Source organism: Idiotropiscis lumnitzeri, chromosome 9, assembly GCF_059441095.1.
Source record: "Idiotropiscis lumnitzeri isolate Australia: NSW breed Sydney's pygmy pipehorse chromosome 9, RoL_Ilum_1.0, whole genome shotgun sequence".
NCBI lineage: Eukaryota > Metazoa > Chordata > Actinopteri > Syngnathiformes > Syngnathidae > Idiotropiscis > Idiotropiscis lumnitzeri.
The window spans coordinates 14,363,234-14,381,633 of record NC_142399.1 but is presented as its reverse complement, the minus strand read 5'-3'; the positions used below and the strand labels follow the sequence as shown (position 1 = coordinate 14,381,633).

General features: G+C 38.7%; 2 protein-coding genes and 1 long non-coding RNA gene across 4 annotated transcripts; 1 reads left to right on the top strand and 2 right to left on the bottom strand.

Moving 5' to 3' along the window:
* The first annotated feature begins 1,131 nt into the window (after window positions 1-1,131).
* LOC148330350 (uncharacterized) lies at window positions 1,132-2,339 on the top strand. The gene is made up of 4 exons (XR_015845079.1): window positions 1,132-1,261; window positions 1,336-1,389; window positions 1,558-1,605; window positions 1,688-2,339. It is a non-coding gene; the product is annotated as an uncharacterized LOC148330350 (long non-coding RNA).
* On the bottom strand, window positions 2,105-4,106 carry LOC148330349 (androgen-dependent TFPI-regulating protein). The gene is made up of 5 exons (XM_088304895.1): window positions 3,844-4,106; window positions 3,634-3,759; window positions 3,464-3,565; window positions 3,261-3,376; window positions 2,105-2,568 (listed from the first exon to the last, which is right to left on the bottom strand). Exons 1-5 carry the CDS (start codon window positions 3,994-3,996, stop codon window positions 2,349-2,351), a joined length of 717 nt encoding a protein of 238 aa, XP_088161021.1. The 5' UTR covers window positions 3,997-4,106; the 3' UTR covers window positions 2,105-2,348.
* Window positions 4,107-6,086: 1,980 nt separating this feature from the next.
* Window positions 6,087-17,201, bottom strand: sack1ha (scaffolding CK1 anchoring protein Ha). 2 transcript variants are annotated; one of them, XR_015845102.1, is made up of 7 exons: window positions 16,940-17,201; window positions 15,270-15,721; window positions 15,021-15,185; window positions 11,763-11,887; window positions 8,021-11,669; window positions 7,819-7,930; window positions 6,087-6,395 (listed from the first exon to the last, which is right to left on the bottom strand). XR_015845102.1 is itself a non-coding variant. In XM_088305163.1 (6 exons), the coding sequence occupies exons 2-6, from the start codon at window positions 15,711-15,713 to the stop codon at window positions 7,919-7,921; spliced, it is 4,395 nt and encodes a 1,464-aa protein (XP_088161289.1). In that variant the 5' UTR covers window positions 15,714-15,721; window positions 16,940-17,201; the 3' UTR covers window positions 7,135-7,918. The 2 variants fall into 2 exon arrangements, 1 of the variants encoding a protein (XP_088161289.1); XM_088305163.1 differs by lacking the exon at window positions 6,087-6,395 and having other exon boundaries at window positions 7,135-7,930.
* Between the last annotated feature and the right edge of the window lie 1,199 nt (window positions 17,202-18,400).

Here is an 18,400-nt window from a genome sequence, read left to right as displayed (position 1 = left end):
ATTTACTGTCAGAAAATATCAGAAAACATATCAGAAAATGGGCAAAAATATTGATCACTTTTCCCAAGTCAGCTCATGCCCATGAAACTCTAGTTTTGTTTAAAATATAATTTGTAAATATCATAGATGATTAATGGAATAAAGTACTTGGACTTTGGACTAAGTTTGACGGCCATATTCTTAATACAAGAAGATAATTAGACAACAGGGGTAAAAATTTTAGGTGTTTTTTTTAATGTCACCTTTCTTCATAACTAAATTGATCATTATCCTATTTCCAAAATGTTTTCACCATTGAAAAGCTAGTTAAAATCAGAAACAGACCATTTGAATAGACGTAAGTTAATTAAAAAAATGGCCGTCTGGCCGGGCCGGAGGGCCAGATTGTTCCGGACTGCCCAGCTCAGGTGATTCATAAATTTAGGCCCCCGGATTTGGCTACAAGGCCCACAGCTGTTTCTTGGATCGTATTTTGTAGGCGGGGCTGGATATATTGATGGGTGGACAGCTCAATAGATACATCAGACACAATAGCTAAAGTACATACAGAAAACAATCAGCTATACAGAAGAAGATGCATAAAGTTGTGTATATGTAACACAGAAGGAGCAGCCAAAATGTTATCAGAATGGCTTTAAGATATTAGAATAATACTAAAGGTCCAGAGGGGTAAAACTGGTTTTCTGCCTGAATGTGCTCACGGGTGAGGTGGAGCCTGTTCAAACTGACTTAAAAGTGACATGCAGGGTACAGCATGAACTGGTTGCCAACCAATTGCAGGGAACATATGCACCAACATTAATGCCTATCTACAAATTAGAGTGTTGGGAGAACATGAACTCCACCCAAATCATAATAATGTGAGACAGAAGTATAAGTGATAAATATATTGAAATTTCAATGCACTCTATATAATACTGCAAGTTCCACCACAGATTTGTGTCAGTTGTAATTAAAATGGCATATTTTTAAGTTTCCCTTTCCTACAATCCAATATTTGGCCACAAGAAAAACAATAAAACTTAGAACACAACTTGACACTTAAATGCAAACAACACCCTATTTGACGCAGTTGCCTACGTCAAGGCACTTTAATCCTTGTCACGAGTGAAAGAATTGAAAATGTTGTATGTCCTGTCAGGCAGGTTCTCTCATTTGTTTCAAGCATTATACTGTGGTCCCCACTGAGAGAAGGAGACACTTCCTTCTTAGTTGACAATTCGGTGCACAAACAAGAAGAGAAATGCTGTACTTGCTTGGTGTAAGTAAAAAAAAATTTTTTTTTCGTGGAGTCTAATTAGTTCTGAGACGTGGTGTTTCCATTTCAACCCACAGACCGTCGTCGGCCTTCTTGTCATCATTATGTGCTTCTCCCAAGGACTTACAGAGGCGAGTAAACCGTCAAATTTGTTTTGCTTTTTATTGAGATCAAGTGAGCTTGAATGTGACCGTCAGTGTTCTGTAAATGGGTGAATTCTGAGAATTGAAATCAATTGGAAATACTTTGCAGCTAAAAGTGCTCAATGGCTGAGGTTTTAATATTATTTCATTGAACAGGGAAAGAAACCTCAAAAAGCACAGATACCGGAATCCTACAGCAACAAGGTCATTATTTGTAATACAGGCTATCACTGTTCATAATAAGAGAGATTCAAGAATTTATGTTTTTTTTTTTTTGCTTCATCAGAAGGACCTGAGTGAGGGAGATTTGCATTTACTCGCCAGGATCCTTTCAGTTGGACTGGTGGACGCAGATCCAGACTACCTCCACCATCTTAAAGGTTACCGAGACCTCCGAGGCGGTTGACAAGGACAGACGCGCATGTTTACTGAAGAACACAACAACACTAGCGTTGGTGAAGATATTGACTGAATGATGACCACTCCCGTTTTTTTTTTAGAATGGTGCTTTTGAATAACCAGAGTTCCTTCCGACACAGGCGAAAATGTTGCATCACAAATTGCAATCCATTGAGGTTAGACATGCAGAAAAAGTAATTTTTGCAGTTTAAATCCATAACGTCATAGATGGAAAGGAACTGAGTTGACAAAAAAGCGACAGACACAGGTTGTCTCTTGAACTTACTTTATTATGATGGCATAAAACTGGACCATTACAGTTTTGAAAAGGCACAGTCGGTGTTCTAAAAAGGGAAGTTCTGAAATTCACAAATCGTCAAGTGAGTTTCTGAACTTGGTTGATATTTAAATATATAATTAACTTAACATTGCAATTGTTCGTGCTTCTGTAATTTTCAATTTTAATATTTGCAAAGAACGATTGTTTAACATCATTCAGAGTACAGCATTGGGAAAGAATCTGATTTGTTGCCTTTGGGGGGGGGGGACTAACTTTCAGGTCTTGGAATTATCAGAGCCCTGTTGACTTTTCCTCCGTGTTGATGAAGTGGGTTTTTCCACACGCGTCGGTTGAGTTTGTCTCCAAGAAGGTAGAGCAAGGCCACCAAAGACATGTTAAAACAAAAGAAGCCCAGCAGACCAACAGCACTGAAATGTCCAAGGAGGGGATACACCCAAATCCCTGCTGAGAAGTACACCCAGACAATCCTGCAGAGAATGTAGGGGGGGGGGTTGTTTCACTGCCATTGATCAGAGTCGTTTTTATCCCTCTTATTTTCCTCACAGGCAACATTGTACTGATAGTTCCCAAGAGTGGGCTGTTATGACTGTCAAAACCACATTATTACCTGCATTTGATTGCTCTTATATGTATTCTTAATGTCGTTTTTAATTCAGATGTCATGGAAAATAGGACAATCAAATACCGGTACTTTCATATACAATTGTTAAATTTTGTTGAGAAGCCATTCGGTAAAAAATGAAAAAAAAAAAAGTTTGTAATAGCTGTTAAAATGGAAGAAAAATGTCACTTCTGGAATGATTTTTCTGCCAAAATAAAAGGAACAAATCCCTTTATCAAAAAATTATGAAAGTGTCCTTATTTACTTTTGTCAGCCACATTAAAAGATGGAGTGGGCTAGTTCTGCCTGTTGGGCCTTGAATTTGACAACTGTGTACTAGATTATCTAACAGCACTTTGTTTCAAGATGTGTGAGTTTGATATTATGAAAAATACAAAAACAATTTACTCTTCATTTTGAATAAACACAGTTGGACTGGTCCAGATGTTGGACACAACCTTGAACTTTATAAACAGTAATTAACAACAATGTTATGGATGACAACAGCAGTTCAGTTTTCTGTTATCATATCTGTCAAAATGATGCTTTGTCACTTACCAGAATAGGTAACCCATGCCCACTAATCCCAGTGTGGCCAGTGCATTCTTTGTTTGAGGGTAGGCATGTGGCTGCACCAGAAATTCTCCAAGTAACAAAGGAAGGACGAATGTATGCTAATGAAAAAGGTCAGAAATGTGTAATTACTAGTGAGTTATTCATATAGTTTGGCATAAAGTATTAAAATTACACATTTTCCAGACCATCGCATGGTTTATCCAAGGAGGGAGGAAGGCGTCAATTGTTGCTGGGTAGACCAACTCTCTGTCATAGGCAAATATAGCCCAAAAAAGAACAACAACAAACTAAACAAGACTTCATGTTATTTTTATATGTTGTGTAACTGAAAAAAAAATGCATAAATATATCTCACCATGCCCACAGGGAAGACAAAGACAGAGAATAATAGATCTGTACATCTGTTCAGTGTGCTATCAGAATTTTTCCCATGCTGAAGATCATTCAATGCAGCCAGCCCAAAGAATAACATTTGTAGTAACTGAAAACATACATAGGAAGTAAGATATGACTTCCATATGTCCTCCCCTTTAATCATATTTGCACTGCACACTACTGTACTTACTAAGTTCAAAAATGTGAGGTATTTCCAAGGTCCGCCGTACACAAAGATCCCAGGTGGCAATTCATCTCCGTCCTTGGCGGCAAGAGTCATTACAACAAACGCATACCAGCTGAATGCTGTGATGTGGTATACTCCATTGCCGCTTGAAGTCATTCTATATTAAAAACGATTCTCACGAAGCAAAATCTGGACAAAGTCAAGACTGACACAAGCTACAGGCTGAAGCGTGAAAACTGAAAAGAAGATTAGGGCAAATGGGTAGCTCTCAAGAGGCCCTCTGTTCATTCTGAAGTACAGTTGAGTGTGTATTTCATAAGCAGTGCTTTGCAGCATGTGACTTGATGGCTATTTTACTCTCACTGAGCTTAAGCGCGATTACTCAATTTTGCAAGGGAAGTCTTACGTGAGTACAGTATAAGGTAAAATATCAGGTTAGAATCAAAACGTTGAAGTCCTGAATGCCTTCTTGTGGCTATAAATAGACTGAAAGTCACGCATGCAGGCTATATTAATTGTTATTTCACATCAGAAATACAGCGAATCTATTCTACACAATCTCTCTCTCTCTCTCTCTCTATATATATATATATATATATATGTTTTGCTTTTGATCTCAAGGTCCGCCGTACACAAAGATCCCAGGTGGCAATTCATCTCCGTCCTTGGCGGCAAGAGTCATTACAACAAACGCATACCAGCTGAATGCTGTGATGTGGTATACTCCATTGCCGCTTGAAGTCATTCTATATTAAAAACGATTCTCACGAAGCAAAATCTGGACAAAGTCAAGACTGACACAAGCTACAGGCTGAAGCGTGAAAACTGAAAAGAAGATTAGGGCAAATGGGTAGCTCTCAAGAGGCCCTCTGTTCATTCTGAAGTACAGTTGAGTGTGTATTTCATAAGCAGTGCTTTGCAGCATGTGACTTGATGGCTATTTTACTCTCACTGAGCTTAAGCGCGATTACTCAATTTTGCAAGGGAAGTCTTACGTGAGTACAGTATAAGGTAAAATATCAGGTTAGAATCAAAACGTTGAAGTCCTGAATGCCTTCTTGTGGCTATAAATAGACTGAAAGTCACGCATGCAGGCTATATTAATTGTTATTTCACATCAGAAATACAGCGAATCTATTCTACACAATCTCTCTCTCTCTCTCTCTATATATATATATATATATATATATGTTTTGCTTTTGATCTGGACGCAGTATCACTGACAATACAGTAAAGACCACTTATATAGATAGTTGTCTGGGTTGCCTTAGAATACTGACAGATAAGAGCTCATTACATAAGGCGACAATAGCTGATAGCATCCCCACTTGTTTATGTTAGGAATGTTCATGAATAGCCATTAACACGGAACAACAAACTAACTAAAAATGTAACAAAATTATGCACAATGTAAGTAAAACATACCCAAATAGTGTTACACAAAATGAGAACACCAACAGATAATAATATTAACATGAAAACCTGTACTTTAATTTGCAAACTTAGCTGTTCGAAGTCAACTATTTACAAAAAAACAGGCATGCTGGGAAAGTTCTTCTTGTCCATTTCAAATGCTGTTGACAAACTGGTTGCATTACTGCTGCCTACTGGAAATGTGGCGCACAGGAACACTGATATACAGCATTTTTGTAAACCTAATGGAAAACAATTTGAAATTTGAACAAAATGAATCTTGGTTAATCGCCAGCCTGCCATATTTAAATTATGTTCACATGTTTTAACTGAATTCATTAGTGATGAAATTCATAAATTTATGCTTTCAAGTAATCTAAGTAAATACAAATAAAAAAAATGTATGATTGAAATCAAATTTAAGATGAAAATACTTGAAAATAAACAATGCCACGATTCATATTTTTCTGGGTGCAAATGTCATTAAAAAAAAAAAACACAAAAAAAAACCAAAAGAAAGAAAATGACGTTAAGTGTTAGGAAATATTCAAATGCTGAACTTTTGGTGTTTTCCTTTTTTGACCAGGAATAAGCAATTTTAAATTAAAGTCATATTTTTAGACTAATTTATCAGACAACTCCCTGCGATTGTCGAAGGGGTAGAACTTTCTAAAAGCACAAGACTGCTTCAAAACACTGAATACAGGTACACCACTACATGAACATGGAAAGAAAAACAAAAGCAAAACAAAAAAAAAAAAAAAACACTGAAATGTTTTGACTATTAGCAGGGCTTATTATTATCAACTTAATCAAAACTGAGGGCAAAGATCCAAAATTGACACTTTGAAAGCATTTTATTTTCAACATTTTGTCTAGAAGATCAAACATCCATTAATAGTATCTAACAAATAATTCTATTTTGTTAATGTGTTTCATTTTACAGTTTTTTTTTAGGTAAGGCACAATTTCAGAAGAATACGAAGCCACAAAAGCTCAGTTTTTCCTAATTACAAAATATATAACAACAATTTGTCATTTAAACCCAACATAAAATTCATCATTGTACGTACATGGTATGGCTTTGAGGTCCTTTAGAGATTTCTTTTATTTCTACGACAGGAATATGGATGACTCAAAATCTGTAAAAATACACCAATAGTGTAACAAAGCTGGTCAAAGATCACAACACACACGCAAAAAAGGTTGCCATTTTAATAATATGGGACTGAACAGATTCCATATTTTTTTATGTAACTTGTTTATATTAGTTTCTCAAAAAGTGGAGCTTATCCATTAATGAATACCTTCATTATTCGATGAAAGTCAATTAAAAACAACAACAACACAAAGAGAAGCTCATTGCAACCCTTTTGTTTACTAAGCTACATCAGGTTTAAAATGGGGTTGTTTCTATCATGGCCGGTGGCCATGCAGAGGTCGTGGGTTCGATTCTGGGCTCTGGCCTTCCTGTGTGAAGCTTGCATGTTCTCCCCGTGTCTGTGTGGGATTTCTGCGGGTACTCTGGTTTCCTCCAACATTCCAAAGACATGCATGGTAGGTTGACGGAACACTCTAAATTGCGCCTAGGCGTGACTTTGAGTTCAAATGGTTGTTCGTCTATGTGTGCCCTGCGATTGGCTGGCAAGCAACTCCCGGTGTACCCGGCCTGCTACCCAAAGACAGCTGGGGTAGGATCCAGCACGGCTGCGACCCTCGTGAGGAGAAAGAGCTCGGATAATGGGTGGATATTTCCACCACATTCATGAGTTCTCATGTTTTCAACGTGATTAAATACACATTCTATAAAGCGAAATAGCTAGTAGTGTTATCTCGTCGAAACTCGCCCTCAGAAAACAGGCAAGTTTCTAAGTCTCAGAATTTTTTTTCTTACTTATCCAGGCAACTACTTGTGTGTTCAAGGAGAAAAACAAGACAGACATGAGTTGGCTTGTTTAAAAGAAACATGCGTTCACCCAACACAATGACTGCTGCTGAAATAAGTGAGGCATTTATGTGGAATTTCATCAGACTTCCAACAAGTCACCAATGTGGTAACATTTTGGTTTGCCCTAAATTATGAGAACAATAATGTAGATGTGGAGGTTTACCCACTAGAGGGCAGAAGATACTTTACAACAAGTTCTGTTTCTGCAAGAATAAATAGCTCACAAGGATAGATTTGAATTCTATTTGGAAAGCAAGAGTTCATCCAGCCAATTGGTAAGAAACTATATGGCATGACTTCATCATAATATATTTTGAAGACCCCTTGTTATAAAATCTCATGATATATCCTATGATCACTATTCTGAACACGCTATCAAAAGTGTAGCATTTTCAATCAGGGCAAACAGCAACGGTCTGTATTCTATATATTGAGGATACCACTGCAGTAAAAATCCAATTACTATACAGGGCATCTCAAATAATCAGCTGGAAGAAATTGCACTTTACCCATCCGCGTCATTAAAACGTTTTACCACATACATGTGCACCGTCAACCGTCAGTAAACGCACGCCATGCTGACTAATCTGATAGTGATTGACAAATAGAAATCCTACCCTATAGGTCTTTACTGATCATGTAAATGTCTTAGTCAGCATGTCAGGTTTCTTCTGTACTTCAGTCTCTAATCTTTTCTTTCTGCTCTCTGGATCGCACTTAAGGAGTCATCTGAAAACAATAGGAAAAAAATAGGTATTTTTATAGAGGTGAACACAAATCTTAATTTGTGAAAAATATTGTAAAAATAATTCAACGTACATCAAAGCGACTGTAAACTTTCCTCTCCTTCCTCATGTTTTGGAGTTTTTGCAGCAGCTTTTCACGGTCCTGAGGCGACTTTGGAATGTTGCTGCTTAGTGACTCAATCTCTCTTTCTTTTTCCCTCTTGGCATTTTTATCAGCTTCATCTTCTTTCTCATCATCAGTGACAGGGGACTCCTTTGTGGACTCATTCCTGCTTTGGCTATTGGCCGAAATTTGTTCTAGCAGCAGCTTTGTATCATCGCGGAGGTTGCTGCTCGAGATCACACCGGCGGTTGATGAGTGATAGCGAGACTGGCTTGACTTTGGCTGCTTTGACTGCTGTGTTGATGGCACCCCTTCCTCTGCTGCCACTCCAGAACATTTGTTTTGCCCTGCTGCTTCATTTATTATTTCACTGCAGACGGAATGCTGCACAGTATTCTGGTTAACTGTTGTTGTAGTTTCTCTGTTCTCCGTTTTTTCACAAGGCGTAGGCAATTTAGAATCTGTGCTGGCATCATTTTGATAGCCCATACTGTGACTAGCAAGAGGTGCAGCAAATTCTGTTGTCTGGGCTTCAGAATGATCAGTACTGCGCTCGATGTTAGACAGAGCCGGCTTGGCCAAAATAGACGTGGTAATTGTGGTATGGTGCGTCGTAATTGTGTTGATGTCAAATGCATTCCCATTGGTTAATAAATTGGTGTCAGAGGACCCATGTAATGCAGGCATTATATCTTCTGTTTCTTCAGTATGGGAAGGCAAAACAGATTGCGCTAACCCAGATGAACATAAATCAGTAACAGCCGGAGTCGAAGATCCTTCTGGATTAGGTTCAGAAGGGCAATTTTCTTGCCTTAATGGCTCTTGTGATGAGTCTTCTAGAGTGGGTGGAACATGGGATTCTTTTGGGTCAGCTTTAGAATGACTTTGAAAACCAAATCTATTGGACTCAAGTGGTGAAGAGATAGAGCTGTGAGTCGGGATGTCACCTTTGTCTTGTCTGAGGGATGAAGGAATGACAATAGGTGACATGCCAGACTCATCTACTATTGGACCAGATGCACAATATTCATGTAAATCAGCAGGTTGTTCAAAAGGAGAGCACGATTTTTCCTCAGTAGACTGGGTGGAGTAAGGTGGGGAGGCAAGGGCAGATTCCTCCAGGGGTACTTTGGCACAAGTTAGGGACTGTATTCTAGGTGAGTTTATGTTAGAGTCATAGGGACTGGATGTTGTTTGATGAGTACAAATGGAAAGCGGGTGTTCAGAGTTAGAGCTTTTTGCCTCAGGTTGTGCTACTTGGCTAGATTGTGATGTCAGAGGATGAGATGCCGCATTGGTCTTGGCCTGCGATGAGTCTTGAGGCTGGATGTTAGAAGTAACCATGGTAGATGCAAAAGATGATGCGGAATCCCCCACATTTTGAGTAAATAATGTGGACTCATTAGAGGTAGACTTAAGAACTGATGATGTACTTTTATCGGTACTACGCTCAAGCGATGGAAGATTAGCATGTGTTCCTTTTGTTATAATGGGTTGTTGACCAGAGCTACACTCACTCAAGGCACCTTTGTGAAGCTCTGGATCTTCTGATTCACACTGAGGAGCCTCTGTAGACACAGACAAAGATGCTGCCGTTTGGCTGTTCCCCAATTCTAACTTTGTTAAATCAGTTGAGACTCCAGGTTGTTCACTTTTTGAGCTTTGGGAGATAACGGTTAGATTACTGACCTGACCCTCTTGCTTGTTTGCCTCATCACTGACATCAACAGTTGACTCTGTGGATTCTGTTTTACTGAACTCCTTTGTAGTCACACTTGATGATAATGAGATTGACATTTGGGAAGTCGAATCACCTTTCCTTCCATCAATTGGTACGGCGTTCTGATTTTTGACAGTGACACTGTCAAGATCAGTTGTTGTTTTCATTACTGTCTTAGCTTTTATCTTTTCATCTTCTGCAGCCTTAGCAGCTTTGCGTTTTGCTGCTAGCTCTTTGAAAAACATGAGTCTCTTATCAGGATCCGTCATATCAACAGATGACAAATTATTGACCAAAGACTTGGGTGCTTGATCAGTTTTTGCCAGTTCAGATTCAGACCGTTTCAATCTAGATGGCGAAGGAGAAGCTTTTGCCTGTTCAATATCTGGACGTTTCAATGGTTTTTGCACCTCGAGATTTTCGGAAGAACCCTTTGAATCTTCCTTTGATGAATCTTTATCCTCGGCTTTATTGTTTCCTTCTTGTTTGGAAGCTTCAGGCACAGAGCTATCAAAAGACTTTAAGTAACGAGTCCATTCGAATGATTCTCTTGCCGCTAACCTTCTTTGTCCAAAAACCTGTGAAGCAAATGGTAGTTTTGTCTGCTCGCTCTCATTTTTGTCACTTTCATCATCTTGTTGCCCTGTTAAATTCTGCTCTAAAGAGTTAAATATCAGAGATGATCGTAACCTCGAGCTTCTTGGCATTGCTGCATTGTATTTTCTTCTAAATGACTCATCCTTTCGAACAGCAGTATGAGGTTCTTTTTGTTCTGCCTCTTCTGGTTTCTCCCCTTCAGTTGTTGATGATGATTCTGAGGGTGTTGGTGTTCGTTTGGAATTAGCTGGAACAGCAGTACTTTCTTCTGGAAATTTATTTGACTTCTCTGGTTCCAATGCTAAAGCTTTGGCATAAGATGGCAACTGACTTACTCTCGGAATGGCAGGAATCTTAAACTCTCGAACATTTGGAATTTTAGGAATTGATGAATCTAGCTGTACAGGGTTGGATGGATCCTCAAAAGCATCTGTTGCCTGAGGTGGCAGGCCTTCATCTCCTGGATTATCATATGCACTGAGGTAAGAGTGAATTCTCCAGTTTCTTAAGCCCCGCTTTACCATGGGGTCTTTGCGGTCAGTGTTAGGTTCTTGAATAAGCTGCTTGTCATCCACTGTGGGATGAGATACCTGCTCAAATTCCACATTCCTGGTGGAAGACAAATAGTTCAGCACAGGGTCAAAGTTATCAAACGGCTCTGTCTCTTGTGGCAAGCCTGACTCAGAATACTGATCTGCAGAATGATAGTTTTGGCCCCAGAATTTCTCAGGGCCCCTATAATCGACTTCAGGACCTGGTCCCACATGTTTCTGCTGGCCCCTGTGAAAAAGTCTTCCCCGGGCCTCTAAGTCTGCGGCTGGTTGAGTTTGGAATGGGTAATTGTACCTGCCATGAATACCTTCAGAATAAATGTGACGTTTCAAAGCAGGGTTTTCCATCACGGGAAACTTGGACTGAGCTTGCTGCTCCATTCCTGATTGCTGTGATGGAAATCGACCATACATATCAACAGGACCATGGAAAGACTCATTCCTTTTCAGGTGCAACATTTTCCAGTCAGTGTCCATCTGTTCATCATATGATGGTTTAGCCCAATCATCTGTATGGGACATGTCCATTGGTGCGAACTTTCTGGGCTCTCTGTACGCGAGTGAGGTTATTTTACTTGGGTATTGCCTCTTTTGTAAAAGGCCAATGTCTTCCATCGCAGCAGGCACATCAGTCAATAATGGTTGTGACTGAGCAAAGAGGATCCGAAACTCTTCATCAAAAGTCGATACAAGCTGTCCAAGGAAAAGGTGTGCCATACAACGATGTAGTTTCTCAAAAGACCACATAAAGCTGTACAAAAGCAAAGAAAATTGATTAAAAATGTTGCAAATGTGCAATTTCGTTTCTATTTTCCTAATTGTCTGTAGCAAGTAGTAATGTTACCTGTAGTTCCCACTCAGTACAGCCCTGCAATCAGTCAGCAAGAAGCGATCCATCATCTGACCTTTGAAGGATTTTCCTGAGCGGCAGTGATACGTGATGCCAGATACAGTTCTTACACGTAGCAACTGCAAGAGAAATATTGTAGTGTGTTAATGTTAAAATTAAAGCACTGCACTAACAAACAATCACTTCTTTACAAGTTACAAGGAGCTGCAACAAGAAATGTAGATTGCAACACATATTGATCATTGACACTTCATATGGATGTCACGATTTTGTTTTAATTGTGCTGGGATATTCTCACTCAGAGTCAAGGACACTTAGTTGCTTTACCTTTGGCTTTAATTAGAGCACTCAATGTCTGGTATAGGAGTCAGTGTGGCTCATCTTGATATTGACACATTGGTTTATAGTCTTCTTTAAAAAACAAACACACACACACACACACACCCCTACACACACACACACAAAAAAAACAACTCTCCTATGCCCAATCCTCATCAGATCCGACCGAGGTGTTTGGTCAGATTTAGGTTTGGATGGGCCATTTTAAAACATTAACATCATTTGGTGAAGCATTTCTTGTGTTGGTTTCACTGGTCAACAATATATTACTTTTTTTTTTTAAATCAGCAATGAAAGTAAACTTTTCTAGAGGAAGAGATGATTTTTCTTTTGTTTGCACTAATTCCAAATCTGTCATTGTTTTGTTTTTTTATCTAGCACATCAGGTTTTCATAACAAAAATAATAATATAAGTATATTGCAATATATTTAGTAAGACTAATGAATGAACCCTTTAAGCGTCAAAGTAGCAAAATTGCACCAAGTAACATTTACTGTATGCCTTTATCGCTAATCATTTTCAAGATACAACCTTTTGAAACTGTGATATAAAAACTGAATATTTTATTCCCAAAACTCTGACGTCTTAACAGTTATTGTTTAGGTCCAGTCTGTAGTAGAAGCTTTTATAAGTCAAAAACAAACAATTTTGAGTGAGGATGATTGTTCCAAGACAGCTGGGATAGGCTCCAGCACACCCATGTCCCTCGTGAGGATAAGTGTTTTAGAAAATATCTCCAAAACCTGATGCGCTAGAAAAAAGTCAAGACACAAGGGACATATAAATCCACCACTCATTAAAATTTGCTGTTGAACCTGTGTGTGGCTATATGCTTTGTGGCATCTCAAATTTCCCCATAAATAAAGGACATCTTTATCTTTATCTTTATCATCACATTAAAGGATAAAGTTCCTCTCAATTTTCACCTATCTTGCAGAAACTTCGTGCTAACATTGACTGGTATTTTGAACTTTTCGTAATGCCAAAGAACTACCCCAAAGCATGCTGCTGCCAATGCCGTGCATTACTGAAGGTATTAGCTATTGTGTGTGGTATGTTATTGCTGTGATGAGTAATGCTGTGTTTCCACCAATCACACCTTTCGGAATTTTGGCTGAAAATTTCAACCTGGGTTTCATCGGCCAATATCACATTTACCAACATGAGTTTTAGAGATCTGCATCGGGCTTGGATATTTTTTCCTTGTATGATCTCGTTCACAGTACCCTGTCTTTATACCTTACCCCATAGCCCAGACTTATGATGAAGACGGGAGACTTATCACACGTACTAAACAGGAAGTACTAGCCAGAAATTTCTGCAGTTCCTAGGGTGCTCACCCTTTCTTTCATTTTGGAGGGACATTCAGTTCTTTGTAATATCACTATTGTGCCATATTTTCTCCATTTAATGATGGTGGTCTTGACTGTGTTCCATGGTATATTTAATGCCTTGGTAATTATTTTGCACCCTACTCCTGGCATAACTTTCAACAATGTGATGCCCCTTATGCTGTGGAAGCCCTCAGTGGCCCTTGGCTTGTAGGATGTGACTAAAAAGTCGAAAGAAAAAAGCCGACTTGAACATCTAAGCTTTATTTGAGGTTCATCAGGGGTGGCAGATGTGTTCTGACTTCCATTTAAATGAATTTCTGTAATTCTGAACATGGACCCAGTTGCAGTTTTGAGAGGTTCCGCACAGTTGTGCAACCATGTTCTCTTAGTTGCCTATTTTTAATTCCCTGCTCCAAAAGCTTTTTATTCTTTTTTTTCAATTCATTGTGAAGTAACATTATTGGTGGAAAGTGATTTGAAATGTCTTCATTTATTACATGACAAAAACCTGTCATTTGAATGGAGGTGTTTAGACGTTTTCTGTGCTGTATGTTTGACTCACTTTTATTCACCACCAAACAGGTAATTGTAATTGTAAATAAGTACTGCTGTCAAAATTGATGGATTAATCGCCAACTGATCAATTATCACATTGACTCGACAACTATTTTAATTATCGTTGTTTAAATTAAAATTGTCCAAATCCACAGATTTCAGCCTCTCCCCACAAATGATTCCCTGATTTTTGTAGTCTTTCATCAAAACACTTTTGTGTGTAATTAAACTAATACATTTGCATAAATCTGGTTTTACTTTAGAAAAACAATGACCGAACCAGTAACTTAATCTAATTCAAAAAGGTTGGTGAGTACATCTTAATTGTAGTTTAGGTTATTTTTCCAATTACTATGCTATACTAAATAAACAACAATATTTGGTTAATAAACACTAAGCTGCAATTATTCGATTACTCACTCAGAAGATTAATAGAATAATCGATTCTAAAAATACACGAAAGTGACATCCCTATATATAAAAAACACTGATGTCATCATTGTTTTGGTCATTTCTACGTTTGTAGCAATTTATCACTTGAATTTTCTCTTCGCGAATCAATAAAGGGGTCTCTTATCTATTTGGAAAGGTATAATCGTAGATATTTATGTCTGAAGACATGAACATGCACTCGCTTACGCACCACACATTAAGACTATGATTCAATGAGGTATTTAGCCAACTTCTTCCTGCTTTGCTATTGTTATAGGACTTTGATTACCCTAATTATGCTCCTTGCTTTCTCACAGGCTGTCATAATGCTACATCGTTGAAGGAGACGTCAATGTATTAAATCTGCATTTTTCTCTCCTTTTTTTTTACTGTATACTTGTCAAATTCAATGATTATTTGTTATTGACGGTCTGGGCCCCAAGAATAGCACAAAAGATAATAAATGATAACATTTTTGACCCAAGCGTCCGGGAAGCTGTGATGACAAAATATGTAAATTAGAAAGTACAACAGAGTGGCTCAAGAATGTCTTAGTTATGCTGTATATTGTGTATTCGTTAAAGGACTCACTTGGATACTCTGTAGATTTACTCTGCAGTTGGACACCATGTTCATGAAATGATGTACGTTCTGCTCGTCTAAAAGAATATAGACGGCAACGTTTCTCATGGCAGCATTTAAAATATCTGCAAATATGTCAACATCAGTAAACATGTCCATCACTATGGCAATCACCTGAGGAGACAAAAAACACACATGACAAGTGTGACAACACTGTGAGGGTTATGTAGTGTGCTGCCACAAAAAACAAAGAATGACCTGCTGAGCATTCTTGATAAGTCGCCGGGCCTGCTCCTTGATACTCGGCATGTCAGGCTCAGGAGGGTTAACCAGAGTGGTGACCTCTGTGGGTCCACCAAAAAGATGCAGCTGAGGCCAGCCAAGATCAAGGCCGGGGGCATCCAAATCCGAGTGGATTGGCCAATATGTATCTGAGGAGCTGTCGTCTCCACTCTCGAGAAAAGTTTGCTCTTGGTAGGTGGTCTGTGGAGGAAGGTGGGCTGAGCTCTGAATGTACTGGATCTCAGCTGTGGACAGGAAATCCACCACATCTGCTTTTTGGAGAAAATCATAATATCCTTCCAGCTCATCCTCAATCAGTGCATCAATTGCCAGGCGATATTCTTCCCGATAGTGAGGAGGAAGGTAGTTGGGGTGTAAGGGGTTATCCCCCGCAGAGGAACATTGAGAGCGACGTGCCATACTTCTGGCTAAGGAGATGGTGAGGACAAAGAAAATGCAATCAATGAGATGCCTCAGATCTAAATTCATATGGAACAAAACAACACTACCAGTAAAAATAACACACCCCACCAAAAAAGTATAAATGTAAGTTTATCCTTCTACAGAGGCCTTTTAGTCATGAGTCACCAATGATTGAAGGATGCATGATTAAAGGGGAAGTCAACAAAAAAAAAAAAGGCTTCACAAGAATATGTTCTATCCAGGCCGACTAGTCGAAACACTGTATTCTGGTCAATATTTGTGGAATATGAGTTAAGTCCTAAAATCCACCCAATTTTAGCCATTTAATTTTGTCACAGTTGCGCAAAGCTCAGATACCGACCAATCATTGCTCAGCTTTAGAAAACAAGTGAGCCATGATTGGTCATTACCTGAGCAACAGTGATGTCATTTTCAGTTGACAGAAGTGACAAAATGGTTTTTACCCTCAGATGGGTAAAGACGGGTGGATTTTACTGCTTAACTCATATTCCACATACAAAATATAAACCAGAATACCATGTTTAGACTCGTAAAAGTAACATTTTTGTGTGTTGACTTCCCCTTTAAGAGCTCATTTGTCAATATCACTCAGTGCTAGTGGACAGTCTTTACATCAGATATCGCTTTACAAATGCACTGTGTGTAACCACACTGGTTCCAGATGATACAGTAAATTTAAAGTAGTACACATGGCCCTTATTGTTTTCCAAAATACAGTAAAATGGCATTTATTCCAACACTCAACACAATATTTTCAAACTAGAAAGAGTAACTTTATGGACCAGTATAGCAAGTTTCTTAATCCTATTTTCTTGCAAGTGGGGGCTAAAGACAAATGAATGAGGGGAGGTGAAATTCCAGTACAGGACAGTTATGGGTGCGGCTCCTCCCTCTGGCCAAAAACACTAGTCTCCATTCTCGGGTTTACCACGAGTTTACAGAAAAAAACACACTTTAGCAACTGCCACAAAAACAGCACTGAAACCCATAACAACAGACGTCAAAAGGGAGAAAACTAAGCGACGAGCTAATAGAACTGACAAGGCTCGTGTTCAGAAGTTTAACCCAACTGTAAAAAGGTAAAAACGTAGCACTCTTGGCAAAAATGTTCTCAGCCATATGTTACGCCCCATGATGTCACAAGACACGCAAACACACGTTAACAAAACAAGTACGTCTGGCGTTATTCGGTGAAGACTTACCGAGCTATTTAACGTCAAGTCATCGTTACGGTTCTCGTCGTTTGAACTCGAAACGGGCCATTTTGCCTGGTTTCCGGTCGCTGCTTCTCCAGTCGCGCCTCTAACGCAACAAGGACCAGCCGAAAGTGTTCTGACACATCGTTGTTTTCTTTTTTTGTCTGTCACCCAGTTAAACCAGTTTATTGTCACGCTTTAGGCATGTACGCGACGATTATTGAGAGCTAACACCGAGAAGAAGTACAGGGGGTCAACCAAGCACCGCACCGCCCTCTCTCTCTCTCTCTCTCTCTCTCTCTCTCTCTTTCTCTCTCTCTCTCCCTCTCTGGCAGTCCGTTTTTACGTCTCTCGCTGTCTCCCTCTCTATCTCTCTCGCTTTTCTTTCCTTTCATCTTTCTATCTTTTTTTCCTTCCTACAAATCGATGGATGGATGGAGATCTGGGGCTTAAAACGGGGAAGAAAGACAGACATGAATAAATAAATAAAAATACATAGGTGTGCAACAGTTTAAGAAAATTTGTGCCATACATTACCGACCACACCAGTACGGAGCCCCCCAGGGGACATTGGGGAAATATTTAAGATTGCGTTATAATGCAAAACTTTGCAATATATTGCAATAGTTAATGCAAAAAAACGCAATACTATTGCGTTAAAATGCAATAAGTTTTCCTTTTTTTATTGCGTTATATTGCAATGAAAAATAATTATTGCAATATAACGCAAAGCTATTGCGTTATATTGTAATAGTATTGCGTTATAACGCAATTAGTATTGCAATATAACGCAATAGTATTGCGTTTTTTTGCATTACTATTGCAATATATTGCAAAGTATTGCATTATAACGCAATCTTATTGCATTATAACGCAATCATAATTTTTTCCCCGATGTCCCCTGGGGGGCTCCGTACATTATAACGCAATCATAATTTTTTTCCCGATGTCCCCTGGGGGGCTCCGTACAAAACAATTAACACATCAATTAAATATTAAAATAATAGTTAGTTGAAGCCGTAACTAAATGATTTATATTTGTATAATAATATGTGTATTAATAACATGCACACTCTTTCACCAGATGAGGCCAGCCATGCTCCAACGTGTTTTATAATGGTTGTGGTTATTTAAAATATAGTTTTGCATAAGTAAATAGAATGAAAGAACATTTGTAGTCGTGCCCTCCAAGAGAATAAACATGAAAGATTGTTATTTGGAATGCCGAAAGATTAAATGGATCAAACACCAGAAACCGGTTAATGAATGCTTACAGTCCACCTGAATAGGAAAGTTTATTTATTCCAACTCTTTTCTCACTCACACACCTGCAAAATTATGTATTCATATAGTGGTCGGTATCTTCTTTAATTTCACGTCTGCATCATGGTCTACTCTTTACATGTTTTGAGACTCATTCATGAATATTTATATACTATATTAGTTTGCATTGGTGAAGATCAATAG

What these genes read in the sequence shown, in the direction of transcription:
- LOC148330349 (XM_088304895.1), bottom strand. Translation starts at nt 3,996, where the DNA reads ATGACTTCAAGCGGCAATGGAGTATACCACATCACAGCATTCAGCTGG. An exon ending in CTTGGATAAACCATGCGATG is followed by an intron (nt 3,377 to 3,463) that starts GTCTGGAAAATG and finishes CTTTTTCATTAG; the next exon opens with CATACATTCGTCCTTCCTTT. An exon ending in GGCATGGGTTACCTATTCTG is followed by an intron (nt 2,569 to 3,260) that starts GTAAGTGACAAA and finishes CATTCTCTGCAG; the next exon opens with GATTGTCTGGGTGTACTTCT.
- sack1ha (XM_088305163.1), bottom strand. Translation starts at nt 15,713, where the DNA reads ATGGCACGTCGCTCTCAATGTTCCTCTGCGGGGGATAACCCCTTACAC. An exon ending in TTATCAAGAATGCTCAGCAG is followed by an intron (nt 15,186 to 15,269) that starts GTCATTCTTTGT and finishes TTGTCTCCTCAG; the next exon opens with GTGATTGCCATAGTGATGGA. An exon ending in TAAATCTACAGAGTATCCAA is followed by an intron (nt 11,888 to 15,020) that starts GTGAGTCCTTTA and finishes TTTCTCTTGCAG; the next exon opens with TTGCTACGTGTAAGAACTGT.